The sequence below is a fragment of the Rhincodon typus genome, chromosome 20 (genome assembly GCF_021869965.1).
Source record: "Rhincodon typus isolate 14 chromosome 20, sRhiTyp1.1, whole genome shotgun sequence".
Taxonomy (NCBI): Eukaryota; Metazoa; Chordata; class Chondrichthyes; order Orectolobiformes; family Rhincodontidae; genus Rhincodon; species Rhincodon typus.
Window position 1 is genome coordinate 25,090,780 of NC_063351.1, and position 16,268 is coordinate 25,107,047.

At 42.7% G+C, this 16,268-nt stretch overlaps 1 protein-coding gene and 2 long non-coding RNA genes across 4 annotated transcripts in view; 1 reads left to right on the plus strand and 2 right to left on the minus strand.

Annotated features, from left to right (window-relative positions):
- Nucleotides 1-730, minus strand: part of LOC125485594 — a 32,564-nt gene extending 31,834 nt beyond the window's left edge. For both annotated transcript variants that reach the window (XR_007264305.1, XR_007264306.1), the window contains exon 1: nucleotides 372-730. This is a non-coding gene — a long non-coding RNA (uncharacterized LOC125485594). The remainder of the gene's footprint in view (nucleotides 1-371) is intronic.
- LOC125485593 lies at nucleotides 713-15,797 on the plus strand. Its single transcript, XR_007264304.1, has 3 exons — nucleotides 713-1,180; nucleotides 9,058-9,158; nucleotides 12,378-15,797. It is a non-coding gene; the product is annotated as an uncharacterized LOC125485593 (long non-coding RNA).
- Nucleotides 4,796-7,550, minus strand: LOC125485591. The gene is made up of 2 exons (XM_048609085.1): nucleotides 6,465-7,550; nucleotides 4,796-5,651 (listed from the first exon to the last, which is right to left on the minus strand). Exon 2 carries the CDS (start codon nucleotides 5,649-5,651, stop codon nucleotides 4,980-4,982), a length of 672 nt encoding a protein of 223 aa, XP_048465042.1. The 5' UTR covers nucleotides 6,465-7,550; the 3' UTR covers nucleotides 4,796-4,979.
- Nucleotides 15,798-16,268: the final 471 nt, after the last annotated feature.

The window sequence follows — 16,268 nt, forward strand, 5'->3', positions numbered from 1 at the left end:
AACATGTTAGTTTCATCTCCATATTATAGACCTGCTGCCACGATATCACACAGATTTCCCGGGACAAGAGTTGTTTCAGTGTAAGGAGAATATTGATTATTTTATTCAAAGTGTCGTTGAGAATGTGATTGCAAACAGGCTGGAAACGTTTCTGCCCGATGCGACCTTGTTTTGGAGGAGTTCTGGTGGGCGCACATATAGTTTGTGTCACTGGTATTTCTGTCTCAAACTTATCTCTCGATTTTTCTGTGAAGTTTGTAAAAGTTTGTGGTGGAATGCAATAAGAACACCCCTCCCCCTCCACACTTCCGAAAAAGCGAACAAAAACCGAGCTGAGAGTTTCAACTATTAAAGATACACACACTGCCTACCGCCTCAATGGTTTCTGCTTCGTTTGTCTGTACTACTGTGTGCACTTTGTGATTTAGTTACGAAACATTGTTGCACACTGCTATCAACCCGGCGCCAGTGAGCATTTTGAGCTTGTTAAATATAACACTGCACTCCCAATCCTTCAGAGTTTTTGCTGTGCCTGAAGTTTCAGAAATCCAACATCAGATTTGGAAAGACACTGTAGGCCAAATTGCTATTCTCCCTTCAGGCTTTACGGGAGAAAAAGTATCTCTCTTTCTGCCCAGAGAACCGTTCAAGAGGACGTTTTGTTTTGATTACGTCAGCAGCATTGGTCCATTCATATTTTCAAACTGAACATTGAACTGGCCGGGCTTTAGGACCACGCGGAAACCTGCATTAGTGGTCGGGCGAACAGCTTTCCTGGGAGGAAAGAAGCTGCTAAGGTGGCATTTTTAGAGCGGGGTTTCCCGTTTGGGTCTGGAGCACATGAATTGGGCATCTGAACCGTGTCCCGTTGCTTTAGGAACACATGTCTTTACAGCCTTTGTCCCTAGTGAACTTTGTGACAGTAACCGTGATCCAGCCTCGTCTGGGAGGGCTGAAGGAGGAGAGTGACCCTCTGCCGGAAATCTCCCACGTCCTGATCTCGGCTCACTCTATATTATGGTGCTGATCTCCCTCCTCCAGTCACATGAAACGATCGCAAAGTTATCTCATAGTCTGCACAAGATGACAAGAAGACTTGGACGCAACGGTTTGGCAGCAAGGCTGCAAATACTTTATGTTCTGATCAACGTAACCGATGCCTTCGTAGCATCGAACGATGGTGAGACTTTTTTTTTAACAAACAATCTATACTTGTAATAGGATCCCAGAATTATAATCTGTGTTTTGCTTTTCCGGGTATTTTATGTGCAATGCAACCCTCTTGCTACCGCGCTGTGCCCACTGCTGCTAATTCACGTTACTTGTAGCCATCCAGTGGCCGTTACAGCATCTGGCTCCTATTTGAATTAATCAAAATACATTGGGAACAAACTTCTCTCCTGTGCACTACATCAGCTAGACAGTTTACTTGGTATCCTGGGAGATGTGGATTCAATCGAGGTGATTCGTGCCCTGGTAACTCTGAACTAGACTGGCTTCCTGCCTCTTGGTTAATTTCCAACATCAGATTGTTGACTGTTAAGGTTTTGATTGCCAGATTAGTCTGTTCCCCAGTCTAGTCTGCATCGTTTACAGCGCAAAGCAGTTCTAGTCTATTACGCTCAGTGCGCTGAATAGAAAATCTAATGACCATTTTTAGGTGCTAAAAGTTGGAAGTATCTTCAAACCAGGTATTCTCCTTGTAACGTTTGTCCAGTTAACTCGTACCACATAACAGGACTTAAGCATTTTACTTGTAAAGTAACAGGAGACTGAACAGAGTGTCTTTGATTGCACTTTTGAATGGAATCAGCTTTTAAACGCAATGTACTATGTACTTAAGTAACGTTCTGGTTTAGAAATATGAAACAAAGACACTTAGCACTTTACTGTTGATATCCTATTTTAAATGCCAACATTACATCACCTCTCACCCATCTCTTCCTTACCAGTATGACCAGCACTGATTCATACTTACATGTACTAGCAACAATAGCCTGCCCCCAGACATCAGTGCCAAATGTCAGTTTTCACCCCAGACCTCTGGCTTAATGCTCTAAGGGAAGGGCAACATCCTTTTCTTATTTGTTACAGTTAGAGAAATACTCACTGATATTCTCCCAGTGAAAATGTTTGGACTTAAAACAACTTACAGTATTCTGTGAAGTCACTGTGGGATACATGTCTCAGCTCAACTAGTTACAAAACAGGAGTCACTTGATATGTTCCTTGTGCATGACTGTAAAGTGTTCAGGTCTTCTATTTGTTGAAATACACTCTTCGTCTTTTATGAAAAGCTAAGACAAAGCATTTCTTCCACAGGCTGGATAGACTATTAAATATTCCCTGTTTATTTCTTCAATTGGACAAATTACCTCAGAATTTATTAATTAGCTTGGCATCAAAGGCTAATTGCTTCTCCAGGTCAAGCAGTTGCCGTAATCAGCTGGTTATTTTCTCTGCAATGACAGTGAATGCTCTTAGGATTTAGAATTCCCTCTACCTTATTGTCTGAATAAAATTGTTCAAATAATTCCTCTCTTTAAAGCAGAAGTCTGGACTGTGGTAATCTGCATGATTCTGAATTGTTTGAATGTGTCCATTTGAAGAAGGTTAGGGACCAATTAGATGCCATAAGGATTTATTCAATGTCTTACATAAGGAAATCACAGAGGATGAAATATTTAATCATAGACTATTGTCCAGTTTCTTTGGAAATGATATTGTTAGTTCTGTAGGCAATAATGGGAACGGATGAGTTGTTTTGTTTGTGAAATCCAATTAATTTTTTATTTCATTATCAGTGAGATTAATACTCAGAGAGGGAATACCACTTTTATATGTGGTCATGAAACCCCAGTGTTCCATATCACAGATTATGACAGATTTATTCCCTGGCTTAGCAAGCAATGAGCTTTCAACCCCTGCTTGGTTAGCATGGGCGATGCTGCTATCAGGGCAAACATTCAAATGCAGAAGAATATGAAAAATTCATAAGGAAAATCACTGGAAGCTCTGTGAAACACTTCAAATTGGTTACACAATGACTTGACAGAAGCCCATGAGCTGCTGCACTTTCTAATTCATAACTGATATGCTTTGCAACTTTACAGGGAAGGCAAACAATCACTGTCTGAAATTTTTCAGTATCACAGTTTGTGTTCTTGTTGTCACCACATTTACAAAGAGCTACTATTAACATTAATACTAGTTTTCCTTCAGTCTCATTGAATTTTGAGGATTGTTTCTCAATCAGAGAATGATAGCAACATTACCATGACACTACAGCAATTTTTCAGGAGAATATTGCCACATACCTTCACCACCCACTCCAGAGCACAAATGAGGCTGGCTGTCCAGTACCCTACTGAAAGAGTGCTACACTGTTAGTGGTGTCCTCCTTTGGATGAGATACTAAACTCAGGTTTTGCCTTCCTCTTGGCTGGATATAAAAGATTGCATGACACTATTTCAAAGAGGAGCAGGAGAATTATTTTTCTGGTGTTCAGGCCAATGTTTAAATATGACTGAGAAACAGATCAGAAAATTTTGAAATACTCGGCAGGTCTGGCAGCATTGCAAAACATAAACTCTATTTTTTTCTCTCTACAGATTCTGCCAGACTTCCTGAGTATTACTCATATTTTCTGTTTTATTTTTGTTCTCCTGCCTTTGCAGTATTTCGCATTCGTAAGAAACAGTTAATGAAGTCATAAGCATAATTCTAAGGTGGGACCTCACTGTGTGTGTTTCAACATTGCAATCATAACTACAGTTTGAAAATACTTAATTAGCTGTGCAACATTTTAGAAAGCTTTGAGGTTTGAAAAACACTATGTAAATTTCTTAATTTTTTTATTTCAAAAATATACTTTATTCATAAAAATCATCTATTAGTGCATACAGAGGTTCAAAATCACATCTTTACACTCCTTGCAGAGAAAAAAAAAACAAAACATTGGAACTTTGACTTTCTCTGAGCTTCTCTACAGTTGCAAAAATCAAAGGCATTTCCTATTTATACAGGTAATGATTTACATTCATTTTGATGCACAAAGAGGGTCTGACAACTTGATGGACTCTTGTTATATTTGGCAGAAAGTCTGTAGATGGTGGTCTTTCCCCACTGCGCTTTTGTGGCAGCTGCCCCAAGCTTTAGTGCGTCCCGCAGCATATGGTCACATGGAATGTGACAGTCTGCAACACTCATTTGAGGTCAATTCTGTACACTAGAAGACCAGCAAGTTTCGGGCAGATCAAAGAGCACCTTTCACCAAGTCAATGGTCCTCCAGGTGCAGTCAATGTTTGTCTCAATGTGCGTCATGAAGAACGGCCCTTAGACACAGAGGGCGTTAGTCATGCGTCTCAACTGCTCGGTACAAACCTCGACAAAAACCAATGCATTTCTCTCCTGACTTCCTTTGCGAAGGCACATTCCGGAAGGAGATGAATGACAGTTTCTTCAGCAGTGCAGCTGCTTTGAAGGCAGTATGCAGTGTCACACAGAGACTGGCATTCATAGAGTCCTACAGCACAGAAACAGACCCTTCCGTCCAACCATTCCATGCCAAACTTAATCCCAAACTAAACTAGTCCCACCTGACTGCTCCTGGCCCGTATCTCTCCAAAACCTTCCTATTCATATATCCTTCCAAATGTCTTTTAAATGCTGTAATTGTACCCGCATCTACCACACACAAACCATCCTCTGTGTAAAAAATTTGCCCCTTATGTCTTTTTTAAATGTCTGTCCTCTCTCCTTAAAAATATGCCCTCAATTGATTAATTGATTGATTTTGAGTGATTGATTGATTTATTGTCATGTGTACTGAAATACAGTGAAAAGGTTTTGTTTACAAGCAGTACAGACAGATCATAGTAAGTAAGAATGTACAGATCAAACAGACTTAGACATAGGCATACAGGTAACACTGCACAGGGCGTGCACTTGGCGGAATCAACGTTAGCAAGATCAGCATTATTTGAGTCTAGAGACTCTATTCATCAATATCATAACAGCTGGGCAAAAGCTGTTACTGAAGCTGCTCGTGCATGCGTTCAGGCTTCTATATCTTCTGCCTGACAGAAAAGGTTGTAGGAGATCATTACTGGGGTGCGATGGGTCTTTGATGATGTTGGCAGCCTTTCCACGGCAGTGAGCCAGGTAAATGGAGTCCATGGATGGAAGGTTGGCTTCCGTGATGGTCTGGGCTGTGCACATCACCTTCTGTAGTTTTTTACAGTCCAGGGCAGAGCAGTTGCCATACCAAGCCATTTTGCACCTAGATAGTATGCGTTCGGTGGTGCATCTGTAGAAGTTGGTCTGGGACCTTATGGACATGCCAAATTTTCTGAGCCGACTGAGGAAGAAGAAGTGTTGTTGTGCCTTCTTGATTGTTGTATCTATGTAGGAAGTCCAGGACACGTTGTCAGTTATCGTCACTCCAAGGAACTTGATGCTCTTCGCCCTCTCAACCTCATTTCTGTTGATGTAGATGGGGGCGTGTTTTCTTCCTTTTTTTCTGAAGTCAATGATCAGTTCTTTAGTTTTGCTGACATTGAGAGACAGATTGTTTTCATTGCACCACGTCACCAAGCCCTCCATCTCCCTTCTGTAGTTTGACTCGTTGTTGTCCTTGAAATTCCCCATCTTAGAGAAAAGACAACTACCATCAACTCTATCCATACTTCTCATTATTTTATAAACTTTTATCAGGTCACCTGTCAACCTTCAATGCTCCAAAATATCCCAGCTTATCCAGCCTTTCCTTATAACGCAAACCTTCCATACCTGGCAACGTCCTAGTAAATCTCTTCTGAACCCTCTCAAATCACCCTTCCTATAACTGGGCAACCAGAACTTGACACAGTATAACAGAAGAGGCTTCACCAATGTCCTGCACAACCTCAGCATAATGTCCCAACTCCTATACTCAAGGACTGAGCAATGAAGACAAGTGTGCCAAATGCCTTTTTAAGCATCCTGTCTAAATGTGACGCAAACTTTAAAGAATTATGCATCAGTACCCCAAGTCCCTCTGTTTTACAACACTACCCAAGGCCCTACCACTAATTCATGAAGTATCTGATGGGCAGTGCCCTTCTCACCACCAACCAAGCTATGTCTTGGTACTTGTTAGAAAGTTCTGACGATGAGGCATTCTACCAAATGACTCTGACATTTTGCTCAGGGTCATCGCCCACCTTCCGAACCAACCCCCATCCACAACAGCATCCACCCTCTCATTTGACCACAGGATCTCAAGGACACTATGTGCTGATGACTGCCTGATGGACTCATCAAAGGTGTTTTTCTTTGAACATATTTCCATGAAGGACAGGTGATATGGAACGGTCCAACTACTTGGAGCATTCTGCAGCACCAAGGCCAGAAGACCAGACCCATCCTAACACTGGGGACAGATAGAACCTCAATATGTAGTGACACTTAGTGTTTGCTTACCGAGGGTATATGCACATCTTGATGCAGCCACACACAAAGGTGGTCATCAGGATGAGGGCGGCGTTGGATACATCCTTCCCCCACGTTATCCAGAGCTTTGTATATTGTGTCCCTACGGACACAGTCTATCTTTGACTTCCAGATGAAGTGCAAGATGGCTCTGGTCTCAGATGCTCATGAGTCTACGCAGTGACACCGGATCAGAGCAGAAATTGGTGACATCATCCATGTACAGGGAGGCTTTGACCTGAAGGTCTCCACTGCCGAGAATAGCCACTCCTCTCAGGGTCATTGTAGAGAGCCCATCCCTCATGTAGGTGTGTGATATCCTATCAAAGGTCCAGGCTGATGAGGCAGGCATCCATCTGCCTGTCCTGCACAGGCGATCGTATCCCTGAGTACCACAAGGGTCTAAGAGATCTTCTTGTTCGGTACGGCACAGGTTTGGTCGTAATGAATCGCCGACCCAGAGCAGACCTGATGCGGTTGGCGCAATTTTGTAATCCACATTCAGCAGTGAAATTGGTCACCAATTTCTGATTTCCTCCCTCTTCCCCTTCTGTTTGAAGATGAGGGTGATGATACCTTTCCTCATGGATTCGCACATGCTACCGGCCAGAAGCGTACTGTCATACACCTCCCTAGGTCCTAGCCAACCAAGTCCCACAGAGCGGAATACAATGTGGCTGGTAACCTGTCACTTCTGGAAGTTTTAGTCTTCTAAAAGGACTCAAGGATATTGGTCAGCTCATTGAGGGATAACAGCCGGTCCAGACTCTCCTCCATGCTGCTGCGATAGACAACAGGAATGACTGGAAGACCACACTGCCTATGGGCATCGTGTCATACAGTTTAGCGTAAAAGGATTTGCTGATCCTCAAGATGTCAGACTGAGATGACGTTACTGAGCTATCTTCTTCCTTCAGACTGTTGATCATGGAGCTCTTCCTGTGCACCTTCTGAAAGAAGAAACACGAGCATGTCTCATCCTGCTCCATGGGGCGGACCCTGGACCAGAAGGTTATCTTGGAGACCTCAAAAGGCAAAGACTGAGGCTTATGGGTTCTTCACCACCTAGAGATCTTCCTTGACATTGACTCCCATCATCTGCAGCAGGAGGAGGTTCTGCAGACTCTTCTGAAGTTTGGACAGTTTTCCTGATCTCTCTAGCCTTTTGAACACCTTTGAGGATGAAGAATCCCTTGATATTCCCTTTGACTGTTTCCCACCAGTCCACTGGAGACTGAAAGAGGGGTTTCGTGGTTCTCTAACCTGTGTAATCCCGCATGAGTTACTTAATGTGTTCTGAGGTCAAACATTTCATATTCAGCTTCCACATTTGCTTGCTGGCCCGCTGGTTGTCTATTGGTGACAGTTGGCCAGCAGGAGGCAGTGGTCAGAGTCTGACGTGGGCTGATAACACTGGGTACACAAACAGGAAATCTATCCTTGAGTGGATAGACCTACCTGGCCATGACCCAGGAGTATCTACACTGCGCTTCATCTGCAGGGGTACTGAAGACGTTATGCAGCTTGGTGACTTTAACTGTTTCCATCAGGAATCTGAACGTGACAGCCCAGTTTCATGTCATGTTCCAAATTGGGCTGAGCTTTTGTTATGCTCTGCTCCCGGTTTCTCGGAGTTGTGCTGTGTTGGGTACCTCGTGGTTCCCGACATCAAGAAGTGAGATTTCACTAGGCCCCTCACAATGTCCAGCATTTCCGTGTCAGGAGTGTTCATCTCCTCCCCACTCTTGGTGCTTCGCTTCTATTCTGTTTAAGGCAATCTTCCCGCATGTTTCCGTAGGAAGAAGAGTCACTGGTGTGTCCTTTGTACAGCTGTTTCTTTGTCCTTCTTTCAGCTGTCTCTCTACACTCTGCAGCTGGCCCTGTGTAATTGAAGGGTTTTCCTGTAGAGGGTTTTCCTCATCACCTGCCACACACTGTCCTGTTTGTTACTGTCTCCTCCTCCTTCCATTGACTCTGTATTCTCAGGTGGAGGTTCTGTTGGTTTATCACTCCCTAGAGCATCTTTGTTTATTTCTCATAAGTTTTCTTTCCTTCTGGCTGTTCCCTTTCTCAGTTGTCTTATTGGAGGGTGACGCCTTGCTGTCTTTTGGGGGCCCAACTGCTTAAGTTGTCACTTCTGGCCATTTGTGGCCCCTTGTCTCAGCCAAACCTTGTAGAGATGGCTTACTTCCCCACACAGGTTGCAGCTCTTGGTCTCTTTGCAGTCCTTAGTCTGGTGCCCTTTGTAAATATGGTTTGACATGTAAACATGATTGTATACTTAGTGTCAAACTGAAGTGATGTGTGACTGCCCTTTTTTTAAGTGGCGGTAGTGCCTGGGGGAGGGGCTTGGTGTCCAACTTCAAAATTAAAGTTGTAACTAATGTTGCGATTGTGTTGCACATGCAACTGACCTTATACTGAAAGTGAACCTGCTACCACTTGGACTGTTTGTAGCTGAAATACATCTGTGCTAAATAAGTGTATGAAGGAGGAAACAATAGAAAGATAAGTTGACAGGGTGAGAAGAAATAAGGTTGTTCCCTGCCATAGTTTTCTTTTGTTTCTCTTTTATTTTCTCTAGTATGATCTTCAAGCTCATCATGTTCATGAGTTCCACTTCCGGCTGACTTGACTCTATCCCCATTAAACTGCTGACCAGTTGACTCCCTCCTTAGCTGTCATGTGAGTTAATGTTATTGAACATTTCAACCACCTGTTGTACTGCCTCCTTCTTGTATCTGCTGTCTTCACCCCTCTCCATAACAGAACAACCCATGATCCTTGTTTTCTCACAAACTACACACTCAGCTCCACCCATCCTATCCTTTCCAAAGTTCTTAACTTTGTCAGATGAAATCTTAAAGGGGTCTGAACGATGTGGGCTTTGTCAAGATTTTATCTCAGAATTGGGTGAGAAGTCTAAGGCCTGTCTCAACATCAAGATCATGTGGCTCCATTATGTCAGTCTGGGAGCTGCACAGACGGTGGTTGGGGTGTGGTCAGTCATACCCAGGGGCTGCTTGTTGAAGAGATAGTAGGAACTGCAGATGCTGGAGAATCTGAGATAACAAGGTGTAGAGCTGGATGACAAGCAACGTCAGAGGAGCAGGAAAGCTGACGTTTCGGGCCTAGACCCTTCTTCAGAAGTTGGTCAAAGGTTTGGACAAATTAACATTTCTGTATGTCTATCCGTCAATTGTTAGGAGGGTGCCGGGTGGGCCTATAAGGGCAGTGGGGGAAGGGGTCGTCAAGGCTGGGAGGTGAGAGCAGAGGCATCTGTGGATTAGGGACAAGGACGCTGATGAGAAGAAACTCAAGATGTATGGGTTTAGGCAGAACAGTATTGGATGTCATTGGTAAGTTAAGAGAGGTGCTTTAGTGGCAGTGGTCACCACAGGGGAGTCATAAAGGAGGGAGGGGAGATGGGTTGAAATGGAATGACGTGGTTATGCAAGATAAAAGAAGACATGGAGGGGTACCTGGTGACCACAAGAGGCTCACTGTTGATGGTGTCCACCATGAGTTGTGTTTCCTGTATCACTTTACGTTCTCTAGATATGTAATGTAACTGATACATGACTGGGACAATGCCTAGAGTGAGTGGAGTCAATGTCACTTTGATGACCAAAAAATGTGGAATTCGTGTCTGCTGGGCATTAGGATATTGAAGGATCATATACAGGGGCATGGGTTTGCAAACCCCAGCTACATTTCATTGGTAAACGTTTCTTCGCTTATATGCAGAGTGAATATCTTTGTGCTTCAAATGTTACTCAAAGGCAGACTGCACCGTGCATGGTGCAAGCTAGACTAGTGTGTGATCATAGTGATGTAGAAGTTTGCAACATTAGATTAAAAAGTGGCAAATACTGGGCAAGAGTGTCCCTTGATCTGTGGGACTTCCAAGGGTACTTTGAGATGAGGCGACTATCACTGCATCATAAGTCATGGAAGCATGATGATGGACTGTCATGAATAACATAGAAAGTAGGATGGTCGAGGTTGGTCTGGGATGAGAAGGGAGTTAGAGCACAGCAGGCACTCTATTTTGGATGTAATGTGTTGGTAACTCAGTTGGCACAGCATCTTCACTGAATTGGTGCACATACTGCGACCAGAGCCGTGTTGGAACAGAATAAGGAGCTGTTGAAGGTCAGGTTCTGCAGCTGAGAGTGGTCTGGGATGGTCCTCCAGTCCAATCCATGCAGAGTGTGCCACACCATCCTGCTGTGCTGTGTTCTACACAACTGGTGGAGCTACAAGGTGATGTGATAAGTGCTGGGCATTCAGGAAAACGAGAGCAGCCTTCTAAGTAGAAGGATGAGGGTATTGAGCTGGATGTCTCCTTGTGAATGACAGAGCTCATCTGCATCAGGTCCTAAAAGACAGACAGGACCTGATTCACATCAGATTTCAGTAGTTGTTAGCTGGGTGCCAAAGAACCATCCTGGACCTTCAAGGTAAAAATGTCAGCATTTGGTTTACATTTTAGGTGCGAACTGAAGCCTGTATTCATTTCTTTTGAGTTTCTTTTTTGCCGGCTGTCAATAAAGACTCATGTTTGGACTTGTCTTAATGCTTGCCTTTATTGTGATGCTCCTTCACGAGACAATGACAAGTTGCGGGTGACCATTGGACATCAGGTAAAGTGTATTGAAGACTCAGAGTGGATCTTCATGCAAGGTGGTATTTAAGGACAAGTGTGGCATGGTGTTTAAACAGCGACTGGGATAAGAAAATGAGTGTGAGCATGTTGGCAATGTGCTGTTAACACCAGAACCTTATGGCTGCTCTGCCATCATGCAACTAGTGAGCCATCAACATCTGATTGCCAGTGTTTCTCCAAGTGCTCAGCTGTCCCTCAAATATGGTGCAGAGACAAGGGATGCTGGTCCTTCAGCACATTTGGACTGAGTGGCGAGTGGTTCTTGGAGTGGCATGCCATAAGATCCCATAGGGGCAGGTTAGGTATCAATGAGATATCTTCCTGGGCCGCGTAGCACAATTCTGTCCAAAATACTCAATGCAACTCACCCTTAACCAAAAATAGTAAGTCAGCCCATTGTCATGCCACAAGGTAATACTTACCTTTCCTGGAAATCCACATTTGAATCTCTCCAGTAAAGGGCTGAATCTTTCTTTTCTGTTTGGCTAAGTGTAAGTTGTGTTGTTTGTTACAATGATTCTTGCTGCAAGCTCTGGTGAGTTTTCTCACCATACCTTACCAAACTCATCATATTAATTGTCATTTTTGCCCTTACGGCGAGTATCAACTTTGACTCCCACCCATCTTACAATTTACCATTCCTGGAGCAACTTGCCACTCACCAGAGATACCAGAATTGACTGATAACCCTGATGCCAGCACCACTTTAAAAAGACTGTTGTGCACCCGGAGAAAGCACTGTCAGCCCAAAGCTGCCATGCATGGGTTCCTGACATTTTCCCTGGATGTGGCAGATAGGGGGATATCAAAGCCCTGCTTTCTGGGCATTTTCCTGGAGCTCCTGTTGGATGGGGTTGTGCAGCAGTGGAGGCTATGACACCAGACCATGCCAGGTTGGTCTGAGGTTCTCACCCAGATTAAAGCAATCTCATCCATTTGGAGGGATACCCAGCATTGTAGATAAAAGTTCAATGACCTTCTGCACTCTGCCAGTATATGATGTTCTTTCTGAAACCTCACAATTACTCTATCTCTGCTACTGTACCTACCCCCCACCAAATCCTATACTCTATCACTTCCACAAGTGTTTGCAACATCTTCCTACCTACCATTATCCACCCTAAATGATGCAACCACTCACCCTGCACACCCTCTGCATGGCTGTCTCGCTCACTTGGGATACCTCCCCACCTGTACCCACAGTAATACCTGTGCCACCTTCTGTCTCATTCCAGGAGCAAAGCAGCCCAAAGTAAGGCAGAAAGAGCCAAGACCAGTGATGTGCTGCTCATCATTCAGTTCCTCACTTCCTTATGAGCAGAGGAACCCGACTCTGATGGTCCCAAGCAGGGCCTGGACTGATATCAGAGGCTGCACTAGATCCACTGTTCAGGTTGTCTCGGATTCTCCAGCATCTGCAGTTCCTACTATCACTAGATCCACTGTGTCAGGATCCCCTGGGCGATGGACATCCCCCTTGACTGGACTGAAACCTGCTGACATCAGTGTCAAGTTTCCTGGCTTTGTGTCTGCACTAAATGGCGCAGCAAGACAGCAGTAATTTGAGCTTGGTATCTGTGGCTGATGGGTCAATACGCTAAAAGGCAAGGCAATGCAAGGCAGGGAGACTGTGAGCATTGAGATAGGGTCAGAGTGAGTGAATGCTACACCACTGAGTGAAAAGCCTGGAATTGTAATCCGGTCCAGTCCATGAGTGCACAATGTTCTTGCTGCAGCATTACAGTGATAGTTGTAGTTGCAGCCCAGGTGGATTAGGGATATGACATGAAGACTCATAGTGGCTGGCACATGTTGGGTGCCAGTGTCTATGGTTCTGGGATGTATTTGGTTGGTACCTGTGGAGTATTTTGGTGGTCACAGCCCAACAGGGGGGCCTTTTGCAGCAAGCAGCGAGTTGAATTCACTATATACCTACTCCGGATTCCATGTCACGTTTTCCTGACAGCTGGTTTGTATGGTGAGCTTGGTAATGTAACCTGTTGGGCTGTTAACAAGGCATTTAACAAGCAATAATGAGTGTCAATGGGGAACTTGTTGGCAGGAATCTCACGGTGCCCCTTGAGAAAAAAGTGTCCAAGATGCAATGAGATGATTTTGACATTAAGATGGGCTTCACTGAATATCTCAGCTGATTCTACCATTTTCTCACCGTAGTCCACACTGCTCAGAGCCTAATAAGATTCCACCCAAGGTTTTCACCTCTGTTACATTATTGTAATGGCTCTTATCAAAATCAAATAGTGATAAAATCCACCCCCCGCCCTTTCTTCCTTGACTTGTCTGCAACCTTTTACAAGATTGATCTTGCAATTCCTCTCCAAACCTGGCAATTGTTATCTAGCTGAGTGGGACTGCTGTAACTCAGTTCAGCTCTTGTCAGTCCAATTTTAGCAAAAGAATCACATGCAATAGCTTTTCTTCCAGCTCTCATACTGTTATTTGTCATGTTCCCGAAAGTTCTGTCATCTTTTTTCTCCATATACTGACTGTTAGCAGCATCTTCTGAGTACTCAGTGTCAGTTTCCACATGGATGCTGACAACATCTCAATTCTGTCTCGATCTTGCACCACCTCTAAGTTTGTGAACTGCTTAACCATCATCCAGGATACAATGCCTACTGTCATCGTTTTTGGTCCCCGCCACAAACATACTCCCTCAGACCCAGCTCCATTCTTTTTCCTGATAATTGTCTGAGTCTGAACCAACGGTTTGTAAACTTGATGTCATAGCAGGCAGGATGAGGAGCTTCCAGCCATATACCTTCACCTCCACTAAGATTGCATATATGTACCTTTGTAATATTGGCCTGTTCTGCCCCTGCTACAGTTGTTCTGACACAAAACCCTCAGCCCTGCCTTTCTACCTCTTGATCTTGGTTGGCTTCCTATGTGAAATCTTTTGTAACTCCAAGGTTATCTGAAACTCTGTTGCCGTTGTCCTAACTCACGTCAAACTCTGTTTGTTCATTACCCCTGTGTTCACCGATCTACACTAACCATTCAACAGCTTGAAATTAAAAATTCTCACCCTTGTTTTCAAATTCCTCCATGTCCTTGCCCCTCTTCTGTTTGTACCAAAAAATGCATAAATGTTTTGCATTATAATACTCTAGCAAAACACCTTAAGAAGTAAAGGTGTGATTTAGATCACAAGGTAGTAGTAGGAGACACTATGGAGCGTAAAACCAAGATGGACCTGATTGATCTGTTTTTGGTCCTGTAAAATTCTGTGGAATTCTAGGCGTATTTGCTTGCATGTAAAAGAAATTTAACCAAATTGTATGGTAGTTGATTGATCTGATGCCCATTATTGTATTAATTCATAACCCAAAATTACTTCAGTGCTGCTTCTGTTACCATTTTATCGGCATTCACATTTGCTTATATAGACTTAAGCAATTAATAACTGGTAGAAGAATACAATGCACCTTAAAGTAATTAATATTACAGTAGATCATTTAGTATTTCACTGCTAGGGTAAAATAGTAGATTTTATTGCAAAGAATGTATTAGGTACAGTTTAAAAAAAACAGAATACAGAATAAGAATTTAAATACTCATGAAGCATAGTAAAGTTTACGTGAATGCAGGAGAAATCTTAAATAAAAAAATTAGTTTGTGGCAGTATACTTCAGATTTCTCAATATTATAACAAGGTAGCACTCAATCATTGTTGGTAGTGAGAAATACAGTATTAAAGGTAATAATTCCAGTCTCTATTAAGTTTCGATGAAGGAACAATCCTTTAATGTTTCATTAAATGCTTATGAGCATACATTAATATATGACGTAAAGCTTATTATTGTTATGTAAAGTGTTTTAAAGAAGTCAGTCTTTCTTACCTTTAATTCCACTTAAGATGCCCATCCAAGGAGTCTTCTTGTAGCTTAGATCCTTATAGATTATGTTCAAAGCTTTTGGATCAACTCCAGATGTGCTAGATGTTAAACCTAAAATACCAAAGCTGGCAAGCATGTTCTACTTGGTCTAATCATTCTTTTGAAGAGTAATAAATCATTAAAACTAGAAATGACCCACTTAAGATACAAAATAAAAATTATTCTGCTTTTAACATTTTCAGTTATAGCCTTCTATAGTATATTTGTCTTATATGCTCTGCTGAAAGGCAGATCCTTGGTTCATAGTCGGCTAATGCTTCATTCTCAGCTATTTTCCTGGAACGTTTTGTTGCTGGTGGCGTGTCATTTTTCATTCTCAGAGGTAAGGTGAGAAGGCAGATCCCAAGACCACCTCATTTGGAATGGGAGTCAAATCCATGCTGTTGGCGTTTTAATAAACCATTCATTAGCCATTTGAGCTGATTGGCTTCCATGCTTTATGTATATATTGCTGATAGTGAAGGGATATTCTTAACCAGTACATCCATTGCAGTTTACCTTGGAATTTGCAAACGATTAAAATATTGTTACAAAATAGGTAATCCAAATTCTTGAATATTTTGAAGCATGTTGCGAAGTCTTGCCATTTTACATTATTTATGGTTAAAATTTCTTGATGTGATTGTGAAAAACCTCTATGTTATTAAACATCTTGCCTAATGTTTTGGCAAAAAGAAGAATATGTTCTGAGATTCTTAAAATATTTGTCCCACAATATCTCAACATTTCCTTGTAACTGCCAAGTTGAATTACAACAAAAGAAACAGTAATGTTCTTGACATGGTTTTTTGGTTCATTGTGCAATCGCATGTTTGGTTTATTTTTTTCATTTCTGTTGTCTGCTCCTTACGAGTCTGAGTGTATTGAATCATTGCTGGCCTCTGGTTCCATAGACCTAGGGTGTTATCCAGTATTTCATCCAAGTAGTCATTCTTCCTGACTATATGTAAGGAATTTGGGCTTGAACTTGACAAAGAATTGACAGTGAGACTAGTCAAATTTTAACAAGTCAGAGATATATTTTTTTTTAAAGTACAAAATTCTAAAACCGAACAAACCTAGGCAGCAATGTGCAGGCTCAGACAAACTTTGCTTCCCACATATGAATAGTGAAGGTTTGTAGAACTTGTCAAGTAGTCTTGCTTGTTCCTTGCCTTTCACACTGCTGTGAGGCAGTCCTTTGTGATGATGTTCCTTATCTACTGT